This window comes from Nyctibius grandis, chromosome 1, assembly GCF_013368605.1.
Source record: "Nyctibius grandis isolate bNycGra1 chromosome 1, bNycGra1.pri, whole genome shotgun sequence".
NCBI classification, from domain to species: Eukaryota; Metazoa; Chordata; class Aves; order Nyctibiiformes; family Nyctibiidae; genus Nyctibius; species Nyctibius grandis.
Window position 1 is genome coordinate 81,431,104 of NC_090658.1, and position 26,024 is coordinate 81,457,127.

General features: G+C 44.4%; 1 protein-coding gene across 1 annotated transcript in view; it reads right to left on the reverse strand.

The window, feature by feature from the left end:
- Positions 1–20,240: 20,240 nt before the first annotated feature.
- Positions 20,241–26,024, reverse strand: part of LIN28B (lin-28 homolog B) — a 93,468-nt gene continuing 87,684 nt past the window's right edge. The window contains exon 4 of the mRNA XM_068412966.1: positions 20,241–20,610. Within this exon, the coding sequence (XP_068269067.1) occupies positions 20,241–20,610 (370 nt within the window). The remainder of the gene's footprint in view (positions 20,611–26,024) is intronic.

The following is a 26,024-nucleotide window of genomic DNA, read 5'->3' on the forward strand; positions in this document are numbered from 1 at the left end:
AAAATCTAAAAATCACTCATTTTGGAAGACAAGAATGCAGACAAACAGCAGCCTCTGCTGGGGAGAAACCTCCCATGCTTTGTGCAAATGCTGTCAATATCGGTGAGGAAGCCAAAAAAAATCAGTTAATGGGAAAGACTTTGATTTGGCAAAGACTGTGGAAGCACATGCAAGCTTCAAGTTTGGTGATGAGCCAGATGAGCTTAGAGTATGTCTCATAGTTACCAAAGTGATGGAGGTAACATTTCTCTAGGCTGGGGTGAATAAGTACAGTTATGATCATAAACTCTTGGGGGAAACTACTAAAATGAACAGAATTGTTTTGATAATTGGTAGATCTGTAAGCTGCCCCTCCAACAACTTCACCAGACAGCTATTCCCATTGAAGAGGCACACAGCTACAACAGTGTACCCCAGGTGATGGTGCAACTTAAACCCCAGGTGATGGTGCAACTTAAATCCCCCATCTCTCTTCCCAATTCCTGTCTTCCTCTTAGAGATGCTTCCTCCACCTCTCTGAGTTAGAGGCAACAGAGCCTACTGAAGAAAGACAAGGGAAAAATCAATTGTGCAGTGAGTAACTTAATCGTGTCATGGAAAGAACAATCACTAAGCTCTTTGGGTCTTGAAACAGTTGACCTGAGTTCTGCTCTTGTCCAGTGTCATATTTATCATGCTATACAGCGCATTTAGAAGTACTAAAAAGTGCTGACTGCTGAAAGTAATGGAAATCCCCAATAGACTCAAGCCGAAGAAGGAGATGATGTATGTAAACAGTACAGGAAATATTTTAATGGCTTCTGAAGTGGGGAAAAAAAATAATTTTCTTTTCCAAAGGGGGAAATGTTTCTGGAGAATTTCCACTGTCATCTGGCACTTTCCAGCTCTAAATTAAACTTTGGTTTTGAAAATCAAACCCTCTTACATGCTTTCTTACACTCCTTTTGTTTTTCTTATCAGCTTATGTGTATTAACTTTAATGCACTAATATCCAAGCTCAGCTCTGGCTTGTACTATGAAAAGAAAAAGATAATGTCTACTGAGCTGTTATTGAAGGAATTTTTGGCATCTGCAGTATGGTTCTTGCAGAGTGAGTGCTGCCCTCATGGCCAGGTGAATGGGATATTTCTCGTCAAAGCCTGCCTCGTTATGATTTCAGTACATCGTGCAGTGTAGCAGGGAAGCAGCAGATTGATTTTGACAGCTAATGCTGCCAATGTTGCTATTTTACACATCCACCTAGGCTCTTTGGTGCTGTGAATTTAAGTCTCAGACCTAAGGCAGTCCTAAGGAGTTCAAGATCCCAGATAGCTGCTCTGCCTCTTCCCCGGTGGCCCCTACCCCTTCAGAACCGAGCAGGAAGAGGAAAGAGGAACATGCTGCTTCTGGGCTTGTCTGGCCCGACCTGGGAATCCCTGCCTCATAAGGTCAGATAGGTAGGTGTTCAGTGCTTGCTTACTGCTGACCTGCTTAAAACTGCTGCAAAAGAAAACTGGGTTTAGTGGTTTTTTTTCCCCTCTCCTTTGCACTTGGAGAACAACTCCTTGTTAGTCCCTTTGAGCCTGCTGTCCCTGTAAAAGGAGGCCACTAAAAGAGAGACAACAACATCTGCTTCTTTCAACCTACCCTCACAGCTGGCATTTTTTTGCACTTATTGCCCGTACCAGAAGCTGTCACCTTATGGTGTGGTACCTTCAGCTACAAAACCTGCTCCGGCTGTGTTCTCGGCACTTGTGCCAGAACAGAACAAATTCCCTCAGATGTTTTCTTGTATGATGTTTCAATGTGTATCTTCTCAAACTCCTTTCAGCAACAGTTACACGTTGTTGATACACATCCAGTAGCTGGCCCATCACAATTTTCCTATTTTTTTTTTCTTCCCGTGCTGCCAAATGATCTGCAGGTGTGCTGTGTCCTCTGGAAAGGTATTGCACCCTGCTTGGCGCTATTGAAATCCACCCCACTAAATGTGTGTGTTCTTCCTCTAGCCCTACCATCTGAAGTGCCTGCAGTCATCCCTTTTAGCTTCATGCCATCTGAGAGCACTTTCCATTCCCCCATTGGTGCTGAGAGCATTGAATGGGGCTGGACCCATGACCGGGGCTTTAAATTCCCTTTCAGAGGAGGAAGGTCACTAGTGTAACCACCGCAGGTGAGACTCGGCCCCATTAGAACATTTTCACTGCTGAAGACAAACCCCATCCTGAACTTCAGCTGAAGCGGACATGTTTCAAGAGACGAGCTGTCTGGAAGAGTGATACAAAAATATATGGGACTTGTAATATTAGTAATTAAATGAAAACATGAGGGGAAAAATACCGATTTTCCTCTTTCATCTATCACTGCTTTCCAGCAAAGGCTGACAGCACTGTAGAAAGAAGAGAAAAATAACGCGGTGCTTGTGTTGGTATGTAGGTAAAGCGTGAGAGTGAAAAATAAGAGTTTATCCTACGGGGACATTAGCTGAGACTCTGCAGTGCCTTGGCGAGCAGAGGGCTGAGAGCAGCGGCCGGGCACTAGAGTAATGCGATGTCAGCCCAGTGGTAGCCAGAAAAGTTGCTTAAACATCCTCCCCAACCTTTTCATAGAGCTGTGCCTTGAGGCAGCTGGGCTTTTCTTGTCTTGGCTGGCAACGAGAATAACAGCAGGGGTTTCAGGGTGTCAGACGCAAGTTCCTTCTGTCTGGCAGGAGTGGGCTGAGTGCGTGAAGGAAGGGAATAGTCCTGCTGGGGCTGGCAGACAAAACTTGACTTGGGCCGCTGGGAATCGTAAGGTTGGCTCACAGGTTGGGGAGGGGTTGTTCGAAATCTTAGGTGGGATGTTATTTTGCAACATGTAACCTCTATGGTCCCACTTCTGCTTGAGCTAAAAGTTATGAGTCTTTATACTTTCTCAGGAACATCCATTGGATACAGGGGGTTACACTTATTTGGGGGGAAAATTCCTCATGGAAGCGACATGTACGGGCTGCTGATCTGCATTAATAATGCTCGTAACGGTGACCCTGCAGTTGTGTGTCCTCAGATTCCTTTTGAATGGGCTGCATAATGTATGTGGGCATCCTGCACTTATGGGATCATGCAAGGTGGATCTAGATGTGTATCTAGAGGGACACCCCTGAAATAAGCATCTTTGCACAGGGCCGCAAACAGCTTTTATGTAGAATAAATTCAACAGAGCCTCAGAAAATCCTGAATGAGGTTAAGTATGAGCCCGGGGTTGGATAGTGTGACATTCTCCTCTTGCTTTGAGCTTAAACTATGAATGAAAAATATCTCCCTCAAGCAGATGGCCTCGTGTGAGGACTGCAGCCTGTTCCTGTCAGAGCAAGAATCACTGCTTTCTTTACCTATTTAATCTTTTTTTTTTTAATGGGAAAAAACCAGGATATGAATACCCCCAGGTATTTCTGAGTGCTTCAGTCATGTATAGATCAAAATCACGCTTGTCTCATATGGACTTACCTGTGATGTCCAGTAACGCTGCCAGGAGCTTTCTTTGCTTCAGTGAATTCTGGATCAAGCCTTACAGCTGAAGGGCAATACGTTATACCTGGAAACCCACACTGCCATTTTTGGCTAGCTGATATACCCCCGTACTTTTTTGTATGTGAGGCAGTTTTTCTGATTATATGTGTGGGTTAACTTCAAGTGGAATGCTCTAACTCCATGATCTGTAAACATCTGCGAATGTGGCAAAGTTGTGCGTTGCCCGTCCTGTAAGTGGTGGTCCTGGGGAATGCCTGGCAGCTCTAAGTGCTGCTCTGAACAGCTGGCATCTCTGCAGACCTGGTCCTGGGTTTCCAAAATCAACTCAGCATGTGCGAAAGCTGATGCTTGGCAATAGTGAGGGTGGTGGCAGCAGAGGCAAGGACACGAAGGGAAAAGTTAGCTGCTACCGGCAGTTCGACCAGCTCTGTGAGGCTCAGGTTCACAGCTGCCACTTGAGAGCTGAGCGCTCTCGCTGCTGGCAGAAGGAAAGCAGGCACACCACTGTGTCCCGAGGGGGACAGATACCGTGTTGAGGAAGGGATAAGGTGGGTGTTCAAAGAACAGAGGTGGCTTAACAGTTTGAGAAGTCTGTTCTGCTTTTGTTTTGCAGAAGCACTCACTGCGACACCGGCCCACCACCAGTGCAAGGAGAGGAGGCTCCTTACCTGGAGGTGGTGATGAGCAGCCGTGACACTGGCACCTCCCTCTGCCAGAGCCCCCACCTTGGGCACGGGGATAACCTCACATTTCCCATAGTTTCTTGTGTCCCAAACAGCTGGGTTAGTAACTCTCAGCTGTTGATTCACGTGCCATCTCTGATATTGTGGACCACCTGGTAGCCTGGTTTTGGTGTGTCCAAACTCATTGGCTACTAGTAAAATTTTGTTACAAATACTTTCTGTGGATAGTCTGGTGTTCCTGGTTCTTCACAGCAGGTGTCCAAACCAGGAGGTGGTCACTCACTGCAGGAATACTAAAACATGTTCCTGTTGGCCCAATGAGCGTAATCTGGGGATGTGGCTTCTAGTGCAGCTACTAATACATATAAATTCAAGACCAAGTATTCTTATAATTGCAAAAATCAGTTGTCTCAGGAAACCCTTTCTGTGTAACAGACTAAAATAGAAAAACAGGTATCATAAGAAGCTAGAGGAGCTGTTAGACCTCTGTACGCATGTCCAGCACTAGCTGTAATATGAAATGTACAGGTAAAATCTTCTCCCAGGCATTAGAAGAAAAGGACAATTGCCTGGTGGCCATTAGTAACAATAACAACAGCAGCAAAATTATGCATTGAATTAAAAATAGTTAAAGATACAGAGGAGGCAGATGAGTAGATCTGAAAATTTGCAAGGCAAATAACTTGCTAAATAACCTGGAGGAATAAAGCAGTGCACAATAAAGAGATTTGGGGTACATTTGCCATTCTCATGAGACTGAACAAACCAAGTAATGCCCAGAGAAAGAAGCGCAGGGGCAGTGACTTCGAAGCCCCTGGTCTTCTCACTGTGCCACTGCCGGTGCAGTTCACCAAGCCTGCTTTTACAGAAGGGATGGGCACTTTCTGGAAGCTGCTGAAGCTGCACTTAGGACATTTCAATCCTTTTCAGGGAAGCCGAGGCTTGTCCTCCGAGCTGACCTGTGACCTGGCTGCTGGGGCCTTGCTGAGAGCCAGTGAATAGCAAACAGGGATGAGACGGAGTAATTACAGCGGGTGAATGGGGAAAGTAAAGATGGACCTCTTTCTTCCTTTTATCTCAAATAGAGGAGCTAATTTAGGGAACTCTTCTGACAAAAGCTCACGTGACCCAAATCCTTCCCCCTTTGACTCAATGGGGACAAAACCAGGCTCAGAAGCCCCTCTGGAATAGGTTAGATGGGCACTTAAGAGGCGGCTGGATCCTGGCAGTGCCAGCACAGGTCTGGGAAGCTCTGGTGCTGGCTCCAGGTGACCCCAGGAACCCCGTGGCCCCTGGGACGTGCCGGCATCTCTCTGCAGTCAGAGGAAACCAATTGAAAGAGGCTCTTGAATTTATTTATTCTCCCACCAGCCTTTTCTTCTTGTATGCTGTCACTTCACTTTCTATCTTACACTTTGTGGTGGTGGTGTTCCAGGAAATGGATTATTTTCTTTTTATTTTGAGTATAGCATGTCCTTGTGTGACTCATGGGGTGACAAGGTTTTTCTGGTAACTACTTGTGGCTGCTAGCTGCAAGCTAATAAATACCTTGTGTTACTTAGGGGTTCAAGATCTGTGCCGATCAGCGTATTTTCTTCCATTACATTCCCTGTATCTGTTGTGTCTCCCTGTCTAGCTGTAGCTCCTCATATCTGTGTACTCATTTAAAAGGAGACAGGTAAGCTTTTATTCTCCGGAAAATTTCACCAGGAAATCAGTCCTAATCCCTGCTTTGTGGAAAGCCCTGTCAATGCTGCTGATTTGAGGAACTTCTTGTGCCTGTAGAGAAAAATACCTGTTTAAGCCCCAGAGATAAATCAGCCTATTGTCATTTCCAGCCCCAAGAACTCCAGTTGCCGGAGTGCTCAGACAATGTTTATCTTACAGCCTTGTTGGGAGGTACCCTAGGCCCAGCTTTGCCACCTTGTCAAGCTGAACAACAGGAAATTGTGAGCAGACAAAACATGGGAGGTTTTATGTCATTACCTGCAGAGATGCTGCTGTCTGGTCTAAGAGCTGGAGGAGGGATCTGGAATTTCAACACCATCCCTTGCTGCTTTCTAGGATCTGTGGGAGGATCTGTGGATCAGTGGAAGTTTCTAGAAACCGGTTTTACCTTCCTCTTTGCAATGCACGGCCTTTATCCAGATGGGATAGTGGTAAGCTCTGAGGCAGAGCACAGCACCTGGAGGAAGGATATTCTGCAGAGGTGGCTGTTGCTCAGTGGTACTGGCAAGAGCCCAAGGGGAAATATTCTTAGCCTCTCTTGATTTGGGGCAGGGATCAGTTATTGGGGCTAGAGCACATGGTACCACCCAGCACATGATGCTGTGCTTGCCCATTTAGAAGCTGCATATGCTGGGGAAACTTTTGAAACAAAGCCAGATGATGCACAGAATCCACCTGCTGCTTTGGTGCTAAAAGCTCGTAGGTTTTAAGCTGTCCTTCAGCGACCCCATAGCCCCAAACAGGAATCTGACACAGCTGCTCTTACCAAGATGTATCTTACAGATGCTCGTCTTAGATGTTCTCACCAAAGCCTGAAGTCAGGAAGAGATGCTGGTGGCTCCACTGGGAAGGGAGTATCACAGAAGTATCACAGAATCAATCAGGTTGGACGAGACCTCTGGGATCATCGAGTCCAACCATTGCCCTGACACCACCATGTCAACTAGACCATGGCACTAAATGCCATGTCTAGTCTTTTCTTAAACACATCCAGAGATGGTGACTCCACCACCTCCCTGGGCAGCCCCTTCCAATGTTTAATGAACCTTTCTGTGAAGAAATGCTTCCTAATGTCCAACCTGAACCTCCCCTGGCGAAGCTTGAGGTTGTGTCCTCTTGTCCTATCGCTAGTTGCCTGGGAGAAGAGGCCGACTCCCACTCTGCTACAATCTCCCTTCAGGTAGTTGAGGACTGCAATAAGGTCACCTCTGAGCCTCCTCTTCTCCAGGCTAAACAACCCCAGCTCCCTCAGCCATTCCTCGTAGGTCATACCCTTCAGACCCTTCACCAGCTTGGTTGCCCTCCTCTGGACTCGCTCCAACACCTCAACATCTTTCTTGAAGTGTGGGGCCCAGAATTGACACAGTATTCAAGGTGCGGCCTTACCGGTGTCGAGTACAGAGGGACGACTTTCATGGGCTTGATGCTCTCACGACCACAGCAGAGCATCACAGAGGAGATGATGGGGTCTGTTCTTTGTGCTAAGGTGGGTTAGTCTCACCTGAGTTCAGCTATAAGCACCCTCCTGTCCTTGTAGGTAGTAATTGCACAGCACTGCAGGAGAAGTCTGGGCAATGATGTTCCCTGGGCTGGGAGCTGCTCTAGTTAATGGTCTGCAAATACTGTACAGAGGGGACACGTGCCCTTCACTGAGGCAGTGCAGGTACTTGTGGTACAGGTCCAATGCATACAGACATCAAAAGTGCAAAACAAAACCTAGCCACGTGAAGTGCTCTAGGGAACAGCTACAGCACATGCTCTGGGGCAGGTGTGGTGTGAAAAACCCAAGGAAACAGTTAAACAGAAGACAGGGAAGTGCGGAAGGAAACTGTGGTATGGTAAAACATGTGGGGGAATGTGTGGTACATAAGTGTCCACTGAAGGGAGTGGTAGTCCTCAAGCTGAGCTGTTGAGAGAAACAGCACAGAATCACAGAATCACAGAATGTTAGGGATTGGAAGGGACCTCGAAAGATCTAGTCCAATCCCCCTGCCGGAGCAGGATTACCTAGACCAAATCACACAGGAACGCATCCAGGCGGGTTTTGAATGTCTCCAGAGAAGGAGACTCCACAACCTCTCTGGGCAGCCTGTTCCAGTGTTCGGTCACCCTCACCGTAAAGAAGTTTTTCCTCATATTTATGTGGAACCTCCTGTGTTCCAGCTTGCACCCATTGCCCCTTGTCCTGTCAAGGGATGTCACTGAGAAGAGCCTGGCTCCATCCTCATGACACTTGCCCTTTACATATTTATAAACATTAATGAGGTCACCCCTCAGTCTCCTCTTCTCTAAGCTAAAGAGACCCAGCTCCCTCAGCCTCTCCTCATAAGGGAGATGTTCCACTCCCTTAATCATCTTCGTGGCTCTGCGCTGGACTCTCTCTAGCAGTTCCCTGTCCTTCTTGAACTGAGGGGCCCAGAACTGGACACAATATTCCAGATGCGGCCTCACCAGGGCAGAGTAGAGGGGGAGGAGAACCTCTCTCGACCTGCTAACCACACCCCTTCTAATACACCCCACGATGCCATTGGCCTTCTTGGCCACAAGGGCACACTGCTGGCTCATGGTCATCCTGTTGTCCACTAGGACCCCCAGGTCCCTTTCCCCTACGCTGCTCTCCAACAGCTCTGCCCCCAACTTGTACTCATACATGGGGGTTGTTCTTGCCCAGATGCAGGACTCTACACTTGCCCTTGTTATATTTCATTAAATTTCTCCCCGCCCAACTCTCCAGCCTGTCCAGGTCTCTCTGAATGGCTGCGCAGCCTTCCGGTGTGTCAGCCACTCCTCCCAGTTTTGTGTCATCAACGAACTTGCTGACAGTGCACTCTATTTCCTCATCCAAGTCATTAATGAATATATTGAATAGTACTGGTCCCAGTACCGACGCTTGAGGGACTCTGCTAGACACAGGCCTCCAACTGGACTCTGTCCCATTGACCACCACTCTCTGGCTTCTTTCCTTCAGCCAGTTCACAATCCACCTCACTACCCAATCATCCAGACCACACTTCCTCAGTTTAGCTGCAAGGATGCTGTGGGAGACCGTGTCAAACGCTTTACTGAAATCGAGATAGACCACATCCACAGCTTTACCATCATCTATCCACCGGGTTACGTCCTCATAAAAGGCTATCAAGTTGGTTGACCATGACTTCCCCTTGGTGAAGCCATGCTGAGTGCCCCTAATGATCCCCCTATCCTCGATGTGCCTAGAGACAGCATCAAGAACAAGTTGTTCCATCACCTTTCCGGGGATGGAGGTGAGGCTGACCGGTCTATAGTTACCCGGGTCCTCCTTCTTGCCCTTTTTGAAGACTGGAGTGACATTCGCTTTCCTCCAGTCCTCAGGCACCTCTCCCGTTGCCCACGACTTAGCAAAGATGATGGAGAGTGGCCTAGCAATGACTTCCGCCAGCTCCCTCAGCACCCGCGGGTGCATCCCATCAGGGCCCATGGATTTATGGACGTCCAGATTGCTTAATTGGTCCCTGACCCAGCCCTCATCAACCAAGACAGATTCCTCCTCTATCCTGACTTCTTCTGGGGCCCCAGGGGTCCGGGGCCCCTCAGGACAGCCTCCAACAGTATAGACAGAGGCAAAGAAGGCATTCAGTAACTCCGCCTTCTTTTTATCCTCTGTCTCCAGGGCCCCCACCTCATTCATCAGTGGGCCTACAGTGCCTCTAGTGTTGGCTTTACCTGCAATGTCTTTGAAGAAGCCCTTTCTGTTGTCCTTGACCTCTCTTGCAAGGTTGAATTCCAAGGAGGCCTTAGCTTTCCTAGTTGCCTCCCTACATCCTCTGACAACAGACTTATATTCCTCCCAAGTGGCCAGCCCCTCCTTCCATAATCTGTACACCCTCTTCTTCCACTTGAGTTTGCCCAGCAGTTCCCTGTTTAACCATGCAGGTCTCCTGGTACCCTTCCTTGCCTTCCTACTTGTTGGGATGCTCTGATCTTGAGCTCAGAAGAAGCAGTCCTTGAATGCTAACCAACTATCTTGGGCCCCCTTACCTTCTAGTACCCTGACCCATGGGATTTCCCCTAGCAATTGCTTGAAAAGGCCAAAGTTGGCCCTCCTGAAGTCCAGGGTGGTAATTCTGCTAGCTATTCTGTTCCTGCCACATGAGATCTTGAAGTCTACCATCTTATGGTCACTACAACCAAGGCTGCCCTCAACCTTCACCTCTTCAACCAGACCCTCCTTGTTAGTGAGGATCAGATCCAGCAGCGCTCCTCTCCTAGTTGGCTCATCCACCATTTGCATCAGAAAGTTATCACCAATGCACTGGAGGAACCTCCTGGACTGGGGATGGCTGGCTGAGTAGGCCTCCCAGCAAATATCAGGGTAGTTAAAATCCCCCATGACAACCAGGCCCTGTAATTGCGAGAATTCTCTCAGCTGCCTGTAGAAGGCCTCATCACCCTCCTCATCCTGATCCGGTGGCCTGTAATAGACACCCACAACAGTATCACCCCTGCCAGCCTGCCCCTTAATTCGCACCCACAAACTCTCAACTCGCTCCTGATCCGCCCCTGGACAGAACTCAATACATTCTAGCTGCTCACTCACATAAAGAGCAACTCCACCACCTCTCCTTAGCGGCCTGTCTTTCCTGAACAGGACATAGCCATCCATGACCACATTCCAGTCATGTGAGGCATCCCACCAAGTCTCTGTAATTGCCACTAAATCATAGCCCCTCGACCGAACACGGATTTCTAACTCCTCCTGTTTATTCCCCATGCTGCGTGCATTGGTGTACAGGCATTTCAGGGAGCGAGCTGGGCACACCGATTTCACGCCAGGGGGATGGGAGGCCTCCTGGTCTACCTCAACACTAGAGTGTTGCCCCAGTGGTGCAAGCCCAGCTACTACCCCATCCCCCTTCGAATCTAGTTTAAAGCTCTCCGAATGAGCCCTGCTAATTCCTGTCCCAGAACCCTTTTGCCCCTACGACATAAACCTTTCCCATGTATTACAGTCACGCCTGGTGTCTTATAAAACCAGCCATTATCAAAGAACCCAAAGCCCTGCCTGTAGCACCAGTCTCGTAGCCAGGCATTAATAGAGAGAATCCTACTATTCCATCCCATGTCTTCCCCTGAAAATGGAAGGAGGGAGGAGAAAACAACTTGTGCCCCAGACTCTTTCACCAACCGTCCTAGGGCCTTGTAGTCTTTCTTCATCCCCCTCAGACTACGGGATGCAGCTTCTTCCCCACTTGTCTGGAAGATCAGCAGGGGGTAGTAGTCTGTGGCCTTCACCAGGTTGGGGAGTTGCCTGGTGATATCCCTGATTCGGGCTCCAGGCAGGCTGCAGACCTCCCTGTGATGGGGGTCAGCTCTGCATATTGGGCCCTCAGATCCCTTTAGGAAGGAGTCTCCAACCACTAAAACTCTCCTCTTCTTCCTTGTGGAGGAGGTAGCTATACGCCTGTCAGGTTTTTCTGACTGTGGTGGGACCTCTGATATAGGTTGCCTCTCCACCACATCCCCATTGGACCGGCTGTATTCCACTAGGGCTTCATATCTATTGCTCAGAGGCACCTGTGGAGGCAAGGTAGGCAAGGAGGGCACTCGCCTTTTGCCACGGCCATAGACTTGCCTCCACTCACTCCTCTCCTCTAGGTTATTGTTTTCCACCTGAGAGGGGCAGAGTACAGGGGTCCCTCGATCCTGGGAGCTCTCCGGCAGGTGCTCCCATTTTTGTTGCAGGGAAGGCAGAGCCTGGCTCCACCAGTCTATCTCCATTTCAGCCTCCCGAATGCTCCTAAGCCTTTCTACTTCGGCTTGAAGCCTTTCAACCTGGCTTTGCAGCTGTGCCGCTCGGCCGAGCAGATCATCTACCTGCTCACAGCGCACACAGCCCCCTGACACCACAGAGACGCTGTAGCATTCCCTGCAGCCTGCGACCTGCACCATCGCCTCCTTCTGTGGAAGCAGGACGTGTCCTGATTTGTATGTACTGCTGCCTGGCGTGGGGTTGGCCTGAATCCATAGGGCTGGCCCGGGCCAGGAAAAACCATTTTCAGCCCTAAGTGCCTATGTCTTGTCAGTGCTTGGAACTGTGAGGTGACTCATTCAATAATAAGCGAGATTCGTCTGGTAATGATGTACCTGATGCTTCTAATGTAGTTTGTACCTTACTTGAACATCTATATGCAATTTTCTTAATTGTGTGACAAATTCTTCTTCAAATTTGTTGCTCATTTCAGGGTTTGGTTTTTTTTTTGCTGTTCCATCCAACAGTGCAATGCTGAGAAATGCTAGCAAAAAAACCCCCAAAACAAACAAACAAACAAAAACAAAAAAACAAACCCCACCCCAAAAACCCAAGGGAGTGCACAGCCAAGCTGGTAGAAAGGAGAATCTCAGCCTTCTCCTTCCAAATGCATTAACCAAAACATTTGTGTCACTTGGGAAGCTGTACCTGCCCACAGCAAAGGTCCCACAGTCTAACTGTCCTGCCCGGGGGGGTTTCAGGAGACCAGGGTGAAATGCCTCAAGGAGATGGTCTAAATCCTTCTCCTGACATGAGTGCTCTCTTTAGCATATGAGTGTGTATGTTAAATCACCTCCAAATATGCTAATGAGGTTAATGGCACACTTTGGTGTTGGCTGAGAAGGAATAAGAGCTCAACTAAAACGACTTCAGGGGCACAAGGCTGTAACTTTTAGCAGAGGGGCCAATTCAGGGCCATCAGTTCATGAGTTATTGGGAAAAGCAACACCAGTCCTTGGTCTGGAAATGGAGCTTTACTGCAGCAGGTGGAAGGGGAGCTGGGCCTACTGCTGCTCATTGAAACACCCTCATAGGCTGTCCCTAAACTCCAGGAGCTGCCAGTAATCCCATTTTTCCAGATTCTTTGGTCAGAAGGGCTAGAAAACCTTACCCTCTTTTTTCTTTCTTTTTTTTTTTTTAAATCACCTGATGCTGGAACCATATGCCTGTTCCTGCAGTTCTTTTGCTTGAATTCCCCTTGGCTTTTGCTGACACAGAAACAGATCCTAGGGCTTGGGGAACGCTGGGGTGGCACTTGCGCCTGCCCGCTTTACCCTCCCATGCTGCGGCTGCCACGCAGAAGGTCTCTGAGGGGAGCCTCTGCTCCTCTCTGCGCAGCTTTGTGCCAGACAACTGCTTTTCAGAAACTCTCAGCCTTGAAACTCCACAGAAGTCATGGTTCAGCAGGCTTGACTGTGACTTTTTGTCACGGCTGTCAGCGTAGGTCAAGGAGAGATGAAAGAAACAAGCGCTGGATGGAAAGGAACTCGCTGCGCTTCGAACCCCCACCCTTGCTGTGCTGCCTTGGGGGAGAAGGAGCATTTCTGCTTTCTTTCATAGACAACTTCCAAAATACTTCCAAATTTAACTTATTTTAAGTTACTCCAGTAACTTTTAGCCAGTATTTCCCAAAATGTCTATTTTGTCTAGTCTAATTGCCTCAAATATTTTGAACGCTCCAACTAAAGTTTTTTTAAATTTTGTTTGGTTTTGGTAGGGGGTTTTTTAGCTAGGTGCTTTAAAGAACCTAGGGCATGATAACTCAGCACATTTCTAAAAGGGAAAGAAGGCAAAAGAACTAGTTTTCTAGAATATTGAAGACCAAGAGTGCGGCAGTGCAACCACCTGCCATATAAATCTGTACAGTAAACCAGGACTGAAAACACTGACTTTTGTGTAGTACTGCCAGTAACAGATTTACTCAGCAACAGCCAAGATGAGGCCAATTCTTTTCCAGCTGCAAACCATCTCTTGACATTTAGTATTGAAGACGTCAAAGGAAAGATATCACAGCCCAACTCCGTGTCTTGGTTGGGGGATTGTTCTGCTAGTTAATTATCTTCATTAATGGAAATGTCCACATACTTCTGGCCCAGGCTTTTTGCCTTTTCTCCTGCATGTAGGAAGGCAGTGTTCAACTTCCAGCAGTGGCCCAGCAAATGCCGTATCGCCATGGCTAGTAGGACTATGTTGTTTGGCTAGTGCCTGTTTTGGGTAATGCAGCCTTCGAACCACAGTCTGCCTGACTGAAGACAGGAGGCTGGTTTTAAAGCCAGAGCTGGATACACTATTCCAGCATCAAAGTTGAGGGACACTGGAGGAGGAGAGTAGCAAGTTTCTCACAATGATGATAGAGGAGGAGGCACCTCCTCCTAAAAAAAAAAAAAAAGAAAAAAAAAGATATGGGTCTTGTCTATCATTTTAGAAAAGAAAAAACAAGGGGTTTGCATTTTCTTACTGGTGCACAAAGGGACTTTTTACTCTAGTGGGCAAAGACAAGGAGCTGGAAGTTGAGGCTAGAGGAACTGGAAAAGAGGGACCCTTGTTAGCAGCAGGTGATTAAAACAAGCTGTCATGGAGAGGAGCATCTCTTTTTTTTTTTTTCTCAGGAGCATTCAAGCCTGATATGAAGCCCAATTGGAAAATATGCTTAAAGCAGCCAAGCAAGCAAGGCTCCATTTAAAGCCAAGTGCTAAAATTCAGTACAACAGTGACTGCCTTGAATTTAAAAACTGCCTGTCATGCAGCAGGTCAAACTAGATCAACTACTGATACTTCCTGGCCTTCAGGTTTGGATTATTTGGAAAAAAATGGGTTGTAAGCATCTAAAGCTGGATGGATACCTAAGCTCAGTACTTATTATCTCTTTCTGCCTAGTCCACCTTCTTCTGGCTGGTAAAATGGGAGTAATGACACTGGTTCATCTGCATTGGATCACGAACTGTTTGGCTGCTCCAGCCCTGAATATCTAGGCCGAGTGCTGCACAGTAAGTTAACGCCCAGGGCCAAATATTGAACAGCAAGGGAACAAAATCGACCAGCTGCATGTTAACTGAACATCAGCAGCCTGAAAAAGTGCCCGGGGCCCAATGGCAACTACTCTGCAAACTTGCAGTGGGCAATGCTTGCAAAAAACAATGGCACCCAGTAACCTGCTCTCAAGCGGACGAGTCGTGGAGGTCAACAGCATTGCAGGCAGCAGAGCGCTTTGCTGAAAAGCTCTTTAAATTAATTAATCAAGTCATCATCTAAATCAAACTAATAAACAGGAGCAGGAAAGCAGCATAATGAACTCCCTCCTCTCTGCCAGGTAAAGGCAGATGACAGCACTTTCATTTCCAAAAAAAGAAACAACTTCAAATCATTTTAAATTAGCATGTAATAGATATGTACAAGTTACAGATTATGGAAGAAGTAATAAAGATGGGATGAAAATTAAATATCAAAAGCTTTTCATCCCAGAGAATAACCCAAATGTCTTGATAACTTTAATGACCAGCATACTCTCACAGAGAACAAGTACCAAAAGCTATAATCTTGCAGTTTAATTTCGATAGCTGAATAGGGTTTGGGGTGCAATTTCTGCATCATTGCTAGTATGATCCAGGTATGCATTAATCATTTACTTCTCCCTCCCTCCAACAACAGATTATATAAATAAAATTATCTTTTCTGAAGATGATATCCTAAAACCAAGTGAACATAAGTGCATGTGAAAAGTCTGCCCAGTGACTGTACAATGCTCTTTTATCATGCAAATAAAGAAAATCTCAAAGGCTTGCTGTAAATGCCAACGTTATATGTTTTATTTTTAATCAAGTAATTCTTTTAAACCTCACAATATCCATGACTGATAGGAAAAAAAAGACATTAGGCATGAAATGAGAATATAAAGTACATGATATGTAGAAAGGCAATCAGTGCTTTAGTCCCTCAAGACAGTAAGCAGGTGAAATGACCTTCAAAACTTCAACTCACTGTCTTTTTCTTAAAACATAAAAATTCAAGTGATTTTTCTTTTATTTCACCTTGTAAACAACATACAAGTCAAAATGGACAATGAGGTAATCTATACTACAGAAGATAATTTAAAAACACTAGATAAGACACAGTATTAAAGACATATAGAAATCAGTGTTCACTTTGGTCTCTAGTATGTTTATTGTTATTATTACCACAAGCAACACATACTAGTTTAAGCCAGTCTGGTGATGTTTGTCAGCCAGTTGTTGCTTAACTTAGCAATCCAAGAGGTAGTCAAAACCATAATCCTTTGTAAAGATGGTTGCTCTTACGTTTGGTTCAATGACAATGGTAGCAAATACCTTGGTACTTTTCAACGTTCTCATAAAAACACTGCCGAAGCTGCTAATATACAGCTCCAGTTTAGTATAAAAAAGAAGCGTGTGTTCATAGATCAACCTCTTGTTATCAGTCAACAGTTTTAACAGGGGGAACACAACCAACGGATCTTAAAAGAAGAGGCTGTTGATATACCAAGCAAAATAAGATCGATGCATTTAACAAGGCTCTGCTTGTTTCTAAAACAATACTCAAATCTCATTAAGACTTCTAGAAAATTAAAATCAGTGCATCTGCACATGTACATATCTTCCCAATTACTTTTATATCTAGCACAGGGGAATACATATATATTTTTTATGATAAACATTTCTTACAGATAAATTAATTAAATTAAGTTTAAGACTCGATGAGATTTCCCATGTTCTTTTATAATTCTTCTTACAAAGAATGTTACAAGATCTATAAGCACTTTTTATGGGGCTCTATTCACACAACTAAGTGTGACTAAGCAGGAACTCTAGGATAACACTGGTGCAGAGTAAAACTGGGCTGGAAAAGGTGGCCTGCAAAGGGAAGAGGTAGGATCCAAGTGCGGTGTTTGGCACTCCCTGAAAGCTGGCTAAAAGCAAAATATTGAAAGTGGTATTACAACGCCAGATTTACCATCAACTGCAGCAAAAAGTTATTTGGCTCTTCCTCCAAATACAAGTCTTCCTCAAGGTCTAACTTTTGTAGTGTGTAAGTAAATACCATGACCTCTCCTCGGGGGAGAGTAAAAAGTAACTCACAACGTCCCTTATGATTAAATCGAGTATTTTGGGGTGGGGGAATGGGAGGGAGAGATGTTCTTGTTCCAGCTTTAACCTTATCATCTCCACTATTGTTAGGAGAAAAACACATCTCTCTGAGCAGATATTTGAACTATTTCTACTCAGACGAGTTTTATTGTGAAGCATTCTGTCAAGGCCAGGCTGGTGAATAGGGGAAATCTAGATTGAGCCAATGCTGCAGAATATTAATTTTGTCCTTAGACATGAAGGAAGAATCCCAAACTCAGTCTGTGCCTCTTCCTTTAAAGGGTTCTTTGCTTATTTGAAGCAGCCTATTGAAAGACTATAACTAGATTTTTTTTCTACTGCAGCCCAGTGCTAAGTAGTTACCTGCCGCAGCTTGCACTGCTATATGCTTAACTTAGGCTTGTACAGTTTTGTCTCTTCTGGAGATGTATTTATTTCCATGAACAGTGCCCATAATCCTTTAGACACAAAACCAAAAACTTACAAGAAATGTTTGGAAACGTCTCATTTTCAAATGGATGCTTCATCTTAAACAAGTATTTGCCATAATATATGCAGTGGTGAACTTTCAGTTACATATTTAGTACAGATAAAAAGTATGTACCATAGATCAACAGCCACCTTTAAGGCTAGAGCAGCACAAAGGTGTGTTTATGCAGTAAATATGAGGTAGTCTTTTGCTGTAAACAGAATAATAATTTTATTGTCACCTATGTAAACAAAGTGGGCTTGATGCTTTTGTGTTTTTATTCTTCCCCCTCCACCCCCCGTCCCCCATCCCTCCCCTCCTAGAAAAGCTAAGCACCAGTAACTCCGACTGGAAGTCAGTGGGAGCTGTGGTTGCCCAGCATCTCTGAAAACTCAGACCCTGTGAATGTAAAGACACAAATGCTCACATAAGCAACCAGTACAGAATACCACTTTATCATTTCACAAGATCTTGTAATACAAAATGCTGAGATCTGATTATCAGAAATGTAGGTCTATGTCAACTCAGAGGTAGTTACTAATATCAGTACATAATACTTATACAGAGATAAAAAGGTCTAAGACTATTTGGTTTGTTCTGAGTAAGCAGGTCTGTAGACTATATTGTAAAGAAAAAACATTACATGGTATATTCCCTGAGCAAAGTTCTTTGTCCTGAGTATGTTATGTAATAGTGACAACATTCTAATATATAAAAATAAAACCTTAAGCTTTCAACAATAAGATAGAGTTTGGTATGTGCTCTTAGCAGTTCAGTCTGACTTTGGTGCGCACCGTGATTTCAAACAGCACCAATAAAAATCTGCATGTTGACAATATTTCCTTATCTCAGCTCTGAACTTCTTACATATAAACAGGGAATGACCAGTTTTCAAATCCACCATCGCCTATTTCTATAAGGAACTTTGGTTTAAATTTTCAAAGTGACCTAAGTTTTGCATCTTTGCTGTTTAAGCTGGTTTTTACACCGGCTAGAAGGTTAAGCAATGCCACTTTGATTTGTCTACATAATTTAAATAAGTTTACTATCCTTACGTAAGGCAAGGAAGTTCTTCTCTATAGATATATCACATTCAATATCGTCAAAGGTAAGCTTTGCATTAGCATACTGAGAACTTCAGTATAAACCATCGAGATTCTCGCAAACACTGGCAAGGAATTCACACAAAATAATTTTCTTGAAATCGTGCCCTTCACTGAGGCGTTTGATTACTACCTGTTTACTGAAGCAGCAGCAGCAGCAACAGTAACAGTGAAAGTCTCATCTGGCAGGACAAGTGGGAAGGGGAAGGCCACATAATGAGCCAGCTGCATACCTGTTGTAACTATCAGCTGCAAAAGAGTTACCACGGGTAGGACTTTGTCTCACTGTAGCCTTTCGTGCAGGCTGTTTCTTTAGTTTGATTATCCGAGCTTAAACCTACCTGACTCTTTCAAGCTTTAACAGCCTGTGTTTATTGCCAATGTTAAGGATTATACAGGTTTCTCTAATTAACTTACATCCGCAATGGGATTTGTCAAAGTACGTTATCTTACGTATGACTTGGTAATTCAGAAGTTACAAATGGAAAGCGACTTGAAGTTTTGATAGGCTCCAACTCTATTAACCCCGAGCAAGGGCTACAGCCCAGGGAGTCTCACTCTGAGGCCACCGATCTTTCTCCTCTTTAATGCAGAAGTGTGTGGTCCCAGCGCACTCTGGACCAAGGCTGGTCAGCAACAGTCTCCGGTTCACAATAAGCAGATGATGCCCAGGGCTTCTGGCAAACTTGCAGGTCCCTTCACTCAGGCTTGCCTGCAGCAGACACCTATCCTTGACTGTACACATGCTGTATCATCAGCAAGGGAGGCTGGCTGAGCAACCCAAAGTACCCATCTATCTTTATTCTTAAGAAACTATTTATCCCAGGATCTTAGTAGCTTTACATTTTGTTTTCTTTAAAACCAAAACAGACAACAACAACAAAAATCCCTAGGGAGTTCTCTCGGTGGCATTTCAACAGGAACCAAGGCGGAAGTCCCTTCAAATTGAGGGGCACTACTTGGGACCAAGAGAAGTTGCTGCTGCTGCTGCTGCTACTAATGCCACCGAGGTCCCCTAAATGTTCACAGAGTTCAAAGGGTTAAACAGGATGGTATCCTGATACCACTCAAAAAGGTCTGTTCGGTAACAACTTACACATTCTCTCCTGTACAACAGTCATCTAAATTACAGTTACAACCATATTAATTTAACAAAACATTTTGAGAAACCAGCACAGGAACTACACATTCATTGTCTTTTCTGGAGCTCTAAACTCACCAAGAAAGGATGGTGGCAATGAGAGTCATGCTGAGTTGTGACACTGCCCTATATGGGCATGGGGAGGGGAGAGGTTTTGATACTTTGTGAAGATGAGAAAGAAAATAACTCAAATTGATGGCATGGGGGATGTCTTAGTATCTTTAGTACCATATGGCAGCTTTAAAATATGAAAGTATCCTTTGGTTCACAAGAGAAGTAACAGTCTTGATCTCAGTTCTGTGTGTGGTTTTTCAGGTTTGGTTTGTTTTTAAGTGAGGTTTCTTGAGTTTTCTTGTTTGTTTTTTTTGAACATGTTTGGAAATAGGTTCAAGGAATGAGTTCAGGAATGTTTGTAGATACTGTGCCTATTGCTTCACAGTAGTGTCTTGTGGGAGCTGGAGAGTGGTCTGATGGAAAAAATATATATTTATAGATATGTACACATACACACACACGCGTGCACACTCATACACACACATACAGAAGGTAAAACATAATGCACCCTGCTCAAATGTATTTTTCTTGGAGTGATTTGTCTATCAAAGAAAAAAAATTCACAGTTCCTCAACAGTAGTTAAAATTCCAGGTCAGCTACTGATAATGAAATTATTTCCCCTGTACTTGCATGAGGTAGACATCCCGAGAGGATAAAGAAAATGGAAAGTTATGACAAATGCTTTAAGTTTTTTTCCTTTTCTGAACAGAAGGCCCCTTTCTGCTCGGTTCTTCGGGCGATGCAGACAACTTACTCGACGAAGCTTCCTGTGGTGACCTGCCCGAGTGCTCCGAGATCTCTGGCCTGCCCTCCTGAGAGTATGATGGAGATGAGTAGCCGTGCGTTCCTCCCCCTTCTCTCGGGAAAGCAGAAGTGGAAGGCTGCGGTTCAGCTTCGTGTCTTCCCTGAGAACTAGTGGGCTGCTGCGAGACAGTTTTATGGGGGCAGTTAGCCACCATGTGCATGATGCTCTGACAGTAATGGCACTTCTTTGGCTGCGGAGGTAGACTACATTCTTTAGCGTGGTGGTCGAGGCCACCACAGTTGTAGCATCTAAAACCAAAGACAGACAGCTAGTTATAAAACGCAGTGTCAAACGGTAGGATTTTCTACATCAGGTAAGCTCAGAGTAAGCCTTCACAAGGTCTGCTGGTGAAACAGCGGGGGCTTCTGCACCCATAGCCCACTGCCGCAGGCTGAGGGACATCTGAGTTTTGCTTTTTAAGTCACTGTGAAGGCACCCCTTTGTCGCACCGGTGCCAAAAACACCTTGTGCTTGGGACTGGGAACCTTTTACCGGGGGTCCAGGCCTGCCGGCTCGGCTCTCCCCTCCCTACCGGGCCGCCGCCGGGGCGCGGCCGCCGCCTCCCGGGCCCGGCGCCGGGCCCCGGCCCCACTAGAGGGCACCCGATACTCAGGCATGGCTCCGCCGCCAACAGCTCTGTTTACCAGGCATTTACAGCATTAAACGCCTGCCAGTACTCGTGTTTCAGCGCCCGACGGAACGAACATGGCAAAGCGGGGCGAGGAGCGCAGAGGAGGCCGTCACCAGCGCTGGCCTCCTCACCCTGAGGCGGCTTCACCCTGAGGCGGCTTCGCCCTGAGGCGGCTTCACTCCGCGTTCGCCCGTCGCCGGGTCGGGGCCATAAAGAAACGTGCAGAGAGATGTTCAGCCTCAGATGTAACCATGTCCTAACGGACGTGCTGCTTTCAGCCAGGGAAGCCCAAACGTGGAGGAGGGATGTGGTGCCCTGTCACCAGCCAGGCTCTCACCCGGGGCCTGGCACCTTGCCTCCCCCGGCTCAGCCAAGACACGACGAGCAGGGGTGGGGGCCAAACTTTTACAACGCTTATGTTGCAGAGGGTTCATAACTGGCATTTACAGTTTCGATTCAAAAGAAAATAAATAAAGCCCTGGCAAGAGTCATAAAACAGGGTTGGTTTGTTTTCTCTCAAAATTCCCAAGCCACGTGCAAGTGGTGGTGACCCGCGGTGCCTCAACAGGACATGGCTGCCCAGGAGCCGCCCCCACGCAGCACAGGCAAGGCCTCCTCCCCAGTTGTCAAAAATGGCTAAAATCCGCTAAATACTCTGCTATTGACCTTGTTAGGCAGGCGAGTCCGGAAGAAATCTCCAGCAATTCCTTACTGAATCCTCTCGCTTTGTAACACACGCCAAGAACACCAGTCCTTGCATTACCTTGTTCTAACATGATACAAAGAAAGAATTATATGCCTTTGGCATGGTGACCCTATGCCAGTCATGTTCACCACTCAGCTTTCTATTTTGGCTATTTTTCTATAGTTTCTGATTTTGTTTTATAAAACTTGCACTGCATGCACAGACATTTAATTAATTATAATCTAACATGTCACTGGAGAGAGCTAAACCAGTAATTTTTTTTGCTTTCCCTTAACCATCAACTAATATAAAAAACAACCACACAAATACTTAGGCTTGGTGGAGTCAACTAAAGGATTAAAAAAGACTGTAATTATAACTAACTATATATACAAAACAGTGCAATGTGTTCTGGCTTGAGCACACATCAAAATATTTTAAATTTTCAGATTCCTGGAAAGTAACAAGGCACTGTTTCAGCTAGTATTTAGTGGTCACTACTAGTCTATACAAACTGAAGAAGTTTAGTTCATGCAAAGCTGTATGTACAGCTGGAGTCTCACCTACAGAATTTACTTTACCTTCCAAAGAAATGCTATTGGTGAAACCTGCGTAATTTTTAACAAGATTGCAAAATGGCTGTTAACATTTGCAAATCCACTCCAAGAAACAATCCCTCAGCACCTCCCTCTTCATATCTCTTCTTCTTTATTAGCGACACACTAACCATATCTTTATTTTAACAGACAAATGAAAAAACAGCATAGGTTGCCCATGGCATGCTGTCATGTCCTACAAGACTGACCTATAACTTAGGGAAGTTAAATGATGAACAGAACTTCATTATCGTTTCAGAAAACATTGTAATTAAATTGTCATATCTTCCCTATAAATTAATAAGAAACAAGAAACCAAACCTATTATATGAACTCTGCACTTCTATGATAACTGCAATAGCATATTTTAGGTGAACTGGTTCCTTTTTTATGTCACCACTGCACTGAAGTTTTATGTGATTTTTCAGTGGAATTTGAAGACTATGCTTACACTAGTCTGTCTACATATACTACAGAATAACCCATGAAGAGACACAGAATGTAAAGCTTCCTTTGAATCAGGTAGAAAATAACATGTACAAGCCCCATTGTCATTTAGTATTGATTTCCCTAGCAGGTACATACTAAATATGTTGTAAAATACAAACATGCTGATCTAAGACCAAAACATCAACCTTTTTCCCCCTCTAACTTAAAAAAAAAGGTTTAAGTTATTAAACAATATCCATCAGACTACTTTTTTCCCAACTCATTGCAGATATTTTCAAATTACTGACCCCCATTTAACAGTAGCACTCAGTCTTCTTAATTGGCATTCAGCTATGTTTCCTTGACAAGCTTTCTAAACACCTTCTGGGTAAAATAATAAGAGACTAAAACTTGCAATTAGAGAAACAAAAGAACAGCAACAACAAAAACCCTTAAGCATTTTACTTTCTCCCCCTCCAAAAAATACATCTAAGAATTCACAAGTGTGGTATTTATTATAATTTAGGTTATACTAAAGAATTATGTTTATTATTTTCTTCATTGGTTTCTAGCAGTGTACTGTTCCCGGGCTAAGTGTGGTGTAATAAATACAGTATAACATGGGAGCGTGCAGACATTCTGAAAATCGTGCGTTTTATCTTAATTCAGAATATAGAATTTTATAGCTGTGAATTTATTTGGACTTGCTTCTTTCCCTTAATATCATATGTATTTAGAATGGTTAAAAAAGCTTGAAAATAGGTTAAAGGGCCTCAGTAGCAGGGTAGGAGGTAGTCATGGACAAATCAATTTAATCAGTCACTATGGTATGCACTGTGTTATCCAATTCAGTGAACCATTTCACCTCACCAATTGACCAAGAATCTGCTGTCAGGGCCCCTGCTTCCACTCAAGAGGCTCCCGTCACCTTCTGCATATATATTTATCAATACATCCTACTTGCAAAATATTGTAATTCCCTGCATTTATTCAAATTGTCACTAAAATGTCACCATAAAAGAAAACTCTATCACAAGCACTTGTGATTAAACGACGATTTGGCTTTTCAGGAATGTTTTTTCTTAACAACCAACGCAAGCATCTGGCTAAAGTGTTTCATTAGAATATATATGTGCCAGCCGGGGTGTGCCTGGACTTAAACAGGGGGGTGGTATTTATTCATTTCTTTTAACTATTTATTCATTCCTTGTCAATCACTCTTACCAGGAGAACAGATCACACCCAGCTCTGAAATGCCTTCCCTCTCAAGGGATTTACACCAAAATGGAAATGGTCAGCCACCTCAGAGCTCACAAATGATACCACATGGCATCATCCAGCGCATTAACGTATGGTATTAACCCTTTTGTCCAAAATGCTTCAACTCTTTGCTCCTCTCTCCTGTATATACTTCTGTTACAACATAATGAAACCTGATAGCATATGATATGTGCACATAAGCTTATACATCCACATCTCTATATACATACATATATAGAGCAATAATATACAAGCTGGCTTCTCTAAGAAAATTAGCAAATTCTCATTTGAGTGTGTTCTCAGAAACTCTGTATTAGTACAACCATAACAAGTATTTCTTCACTTCAGAAGCACCATGGAAATAATGTATGTTAGCTTAAACACAACCTAGAAGTTTATATGTAAATTTCATGATGAGATGAATAAACCGCAAAAATCCCTTAAAGTGCAATTATAGTGGAAGCAACCCTTACAAAAAAAGCAACAGCAAGGATTTGTTAAAATAGGCCTGTCTTTCTCACAGTAGGCTCTCATGATTTACTAGGTAGCTTCAGGCTCAAAAAATAATGTAACAGAGTACTCTCAAAGAGATGGCAACTATCCTAATGGGGAATCCTTTCCTCACTACAGCACTGACAGGAAGGTGAATCAGAGTGATTTTTTTGATATAAAAAAGATGAACACTTTAATAAAGGAATGGCTCGAGGAACTTGTCTAGCATTTTATTTCAATATTCTCTAGAAAACAGTAACATTAATACCTATTAACGAAGAAAGAAGAGAGCATATAGCAAGGTTAAAAAAAACACTTCTAAATTCTCCTTCTCTATGGATTTGTGATTGCACAGAACTATAGATATTAAAGAAAACATGAACAAGCAAAAAGCATACAGATTCCAACAGAAACTATGCTGTATTAAGTGCAATAAGCTGATGACTGAAATTCACTAGAAGTACTCAATTTCACAACCAAATGCAAATACAAAGTAAAACAGTCTGTAGTTTTCAGCTTTTTTCCTTGTCCGCTCCAGCAGTCAGCTCCTACTTAGGAAGCACACCCTAGCCCTATCCCTTTTAAAATTACAATAGCCCTGCCTTGAAAATATGTTCACCACAATAACAGCTCAGCTGAGCTAAGCAGTAAGGAGGGCAAGCACAACTGCTTGCTTCTTCATGCCGCTTTATAATATGATTTAGATGATAATCCAATATATATGACAAGTAGAGAATAATTTCTGTGGCTCCACACTATTATCCGTTGAGAGAAAAAGCCTTAAAATTACCCTGATGACTGACTTTTTCTTGGGCGGGGGGGAGGGGGGGAGAAGGGAAGAGGTTAACATCTAACAGGGATAGAAAAGGGAAGAAAGGGAGTATAGTCAGAGGAAGACTAAAATAATTCACCAGGATATTCCCTACACCAACTCCTCTCTTGTTTTTCCTTTTTGAATGCTATCAGACAACAAAAAAATGCATCTTGGCTAACAATGCTCCATCTAGCAATGTTAATGCTTTGAAAACTGGCATGGTATTCTAACAGCATGTGCAAGAGATGTTTTTACAATACACTGAATGCCAACTAAGCAGTTAAAGCATAAAGGACATGTTTAAAATTGTACCTAAATGTGCTTTTTTTCGTCATTACTTTCACAACCTACCTAAATAAAGGCCAGTTCTTGCAGACAGAACACGCAGCAGATTGCTTGAACTACCCTATTTTGCTGTAAAGGGAGGTTGAACTATCCATGATCTAACAGAAATATGGATCTTAAACAAAACTAAGATGTTTTATTCTTCAAGGGCTTCAGTGACTTGTCTTGAAAATCAGGCCGTGGGGCAGTGCAAGGGGACACTTCTGGCTGGTGGATGTGAACACTTAGAAAAGCTCAGGGAGGCCTGTGCTTGCTCAGGCACCACCTGGGACGAGTAAGAAACACCTCCAACACCTCCACAGGACTGAAAGAGGCTCTGGACTGTCGATGATCTCCTAATTTCAAACTCTAAGTATATTTTAATGGATTACTTAAATACTCCAGTAACCAAATCTTGGATATAAAATCTG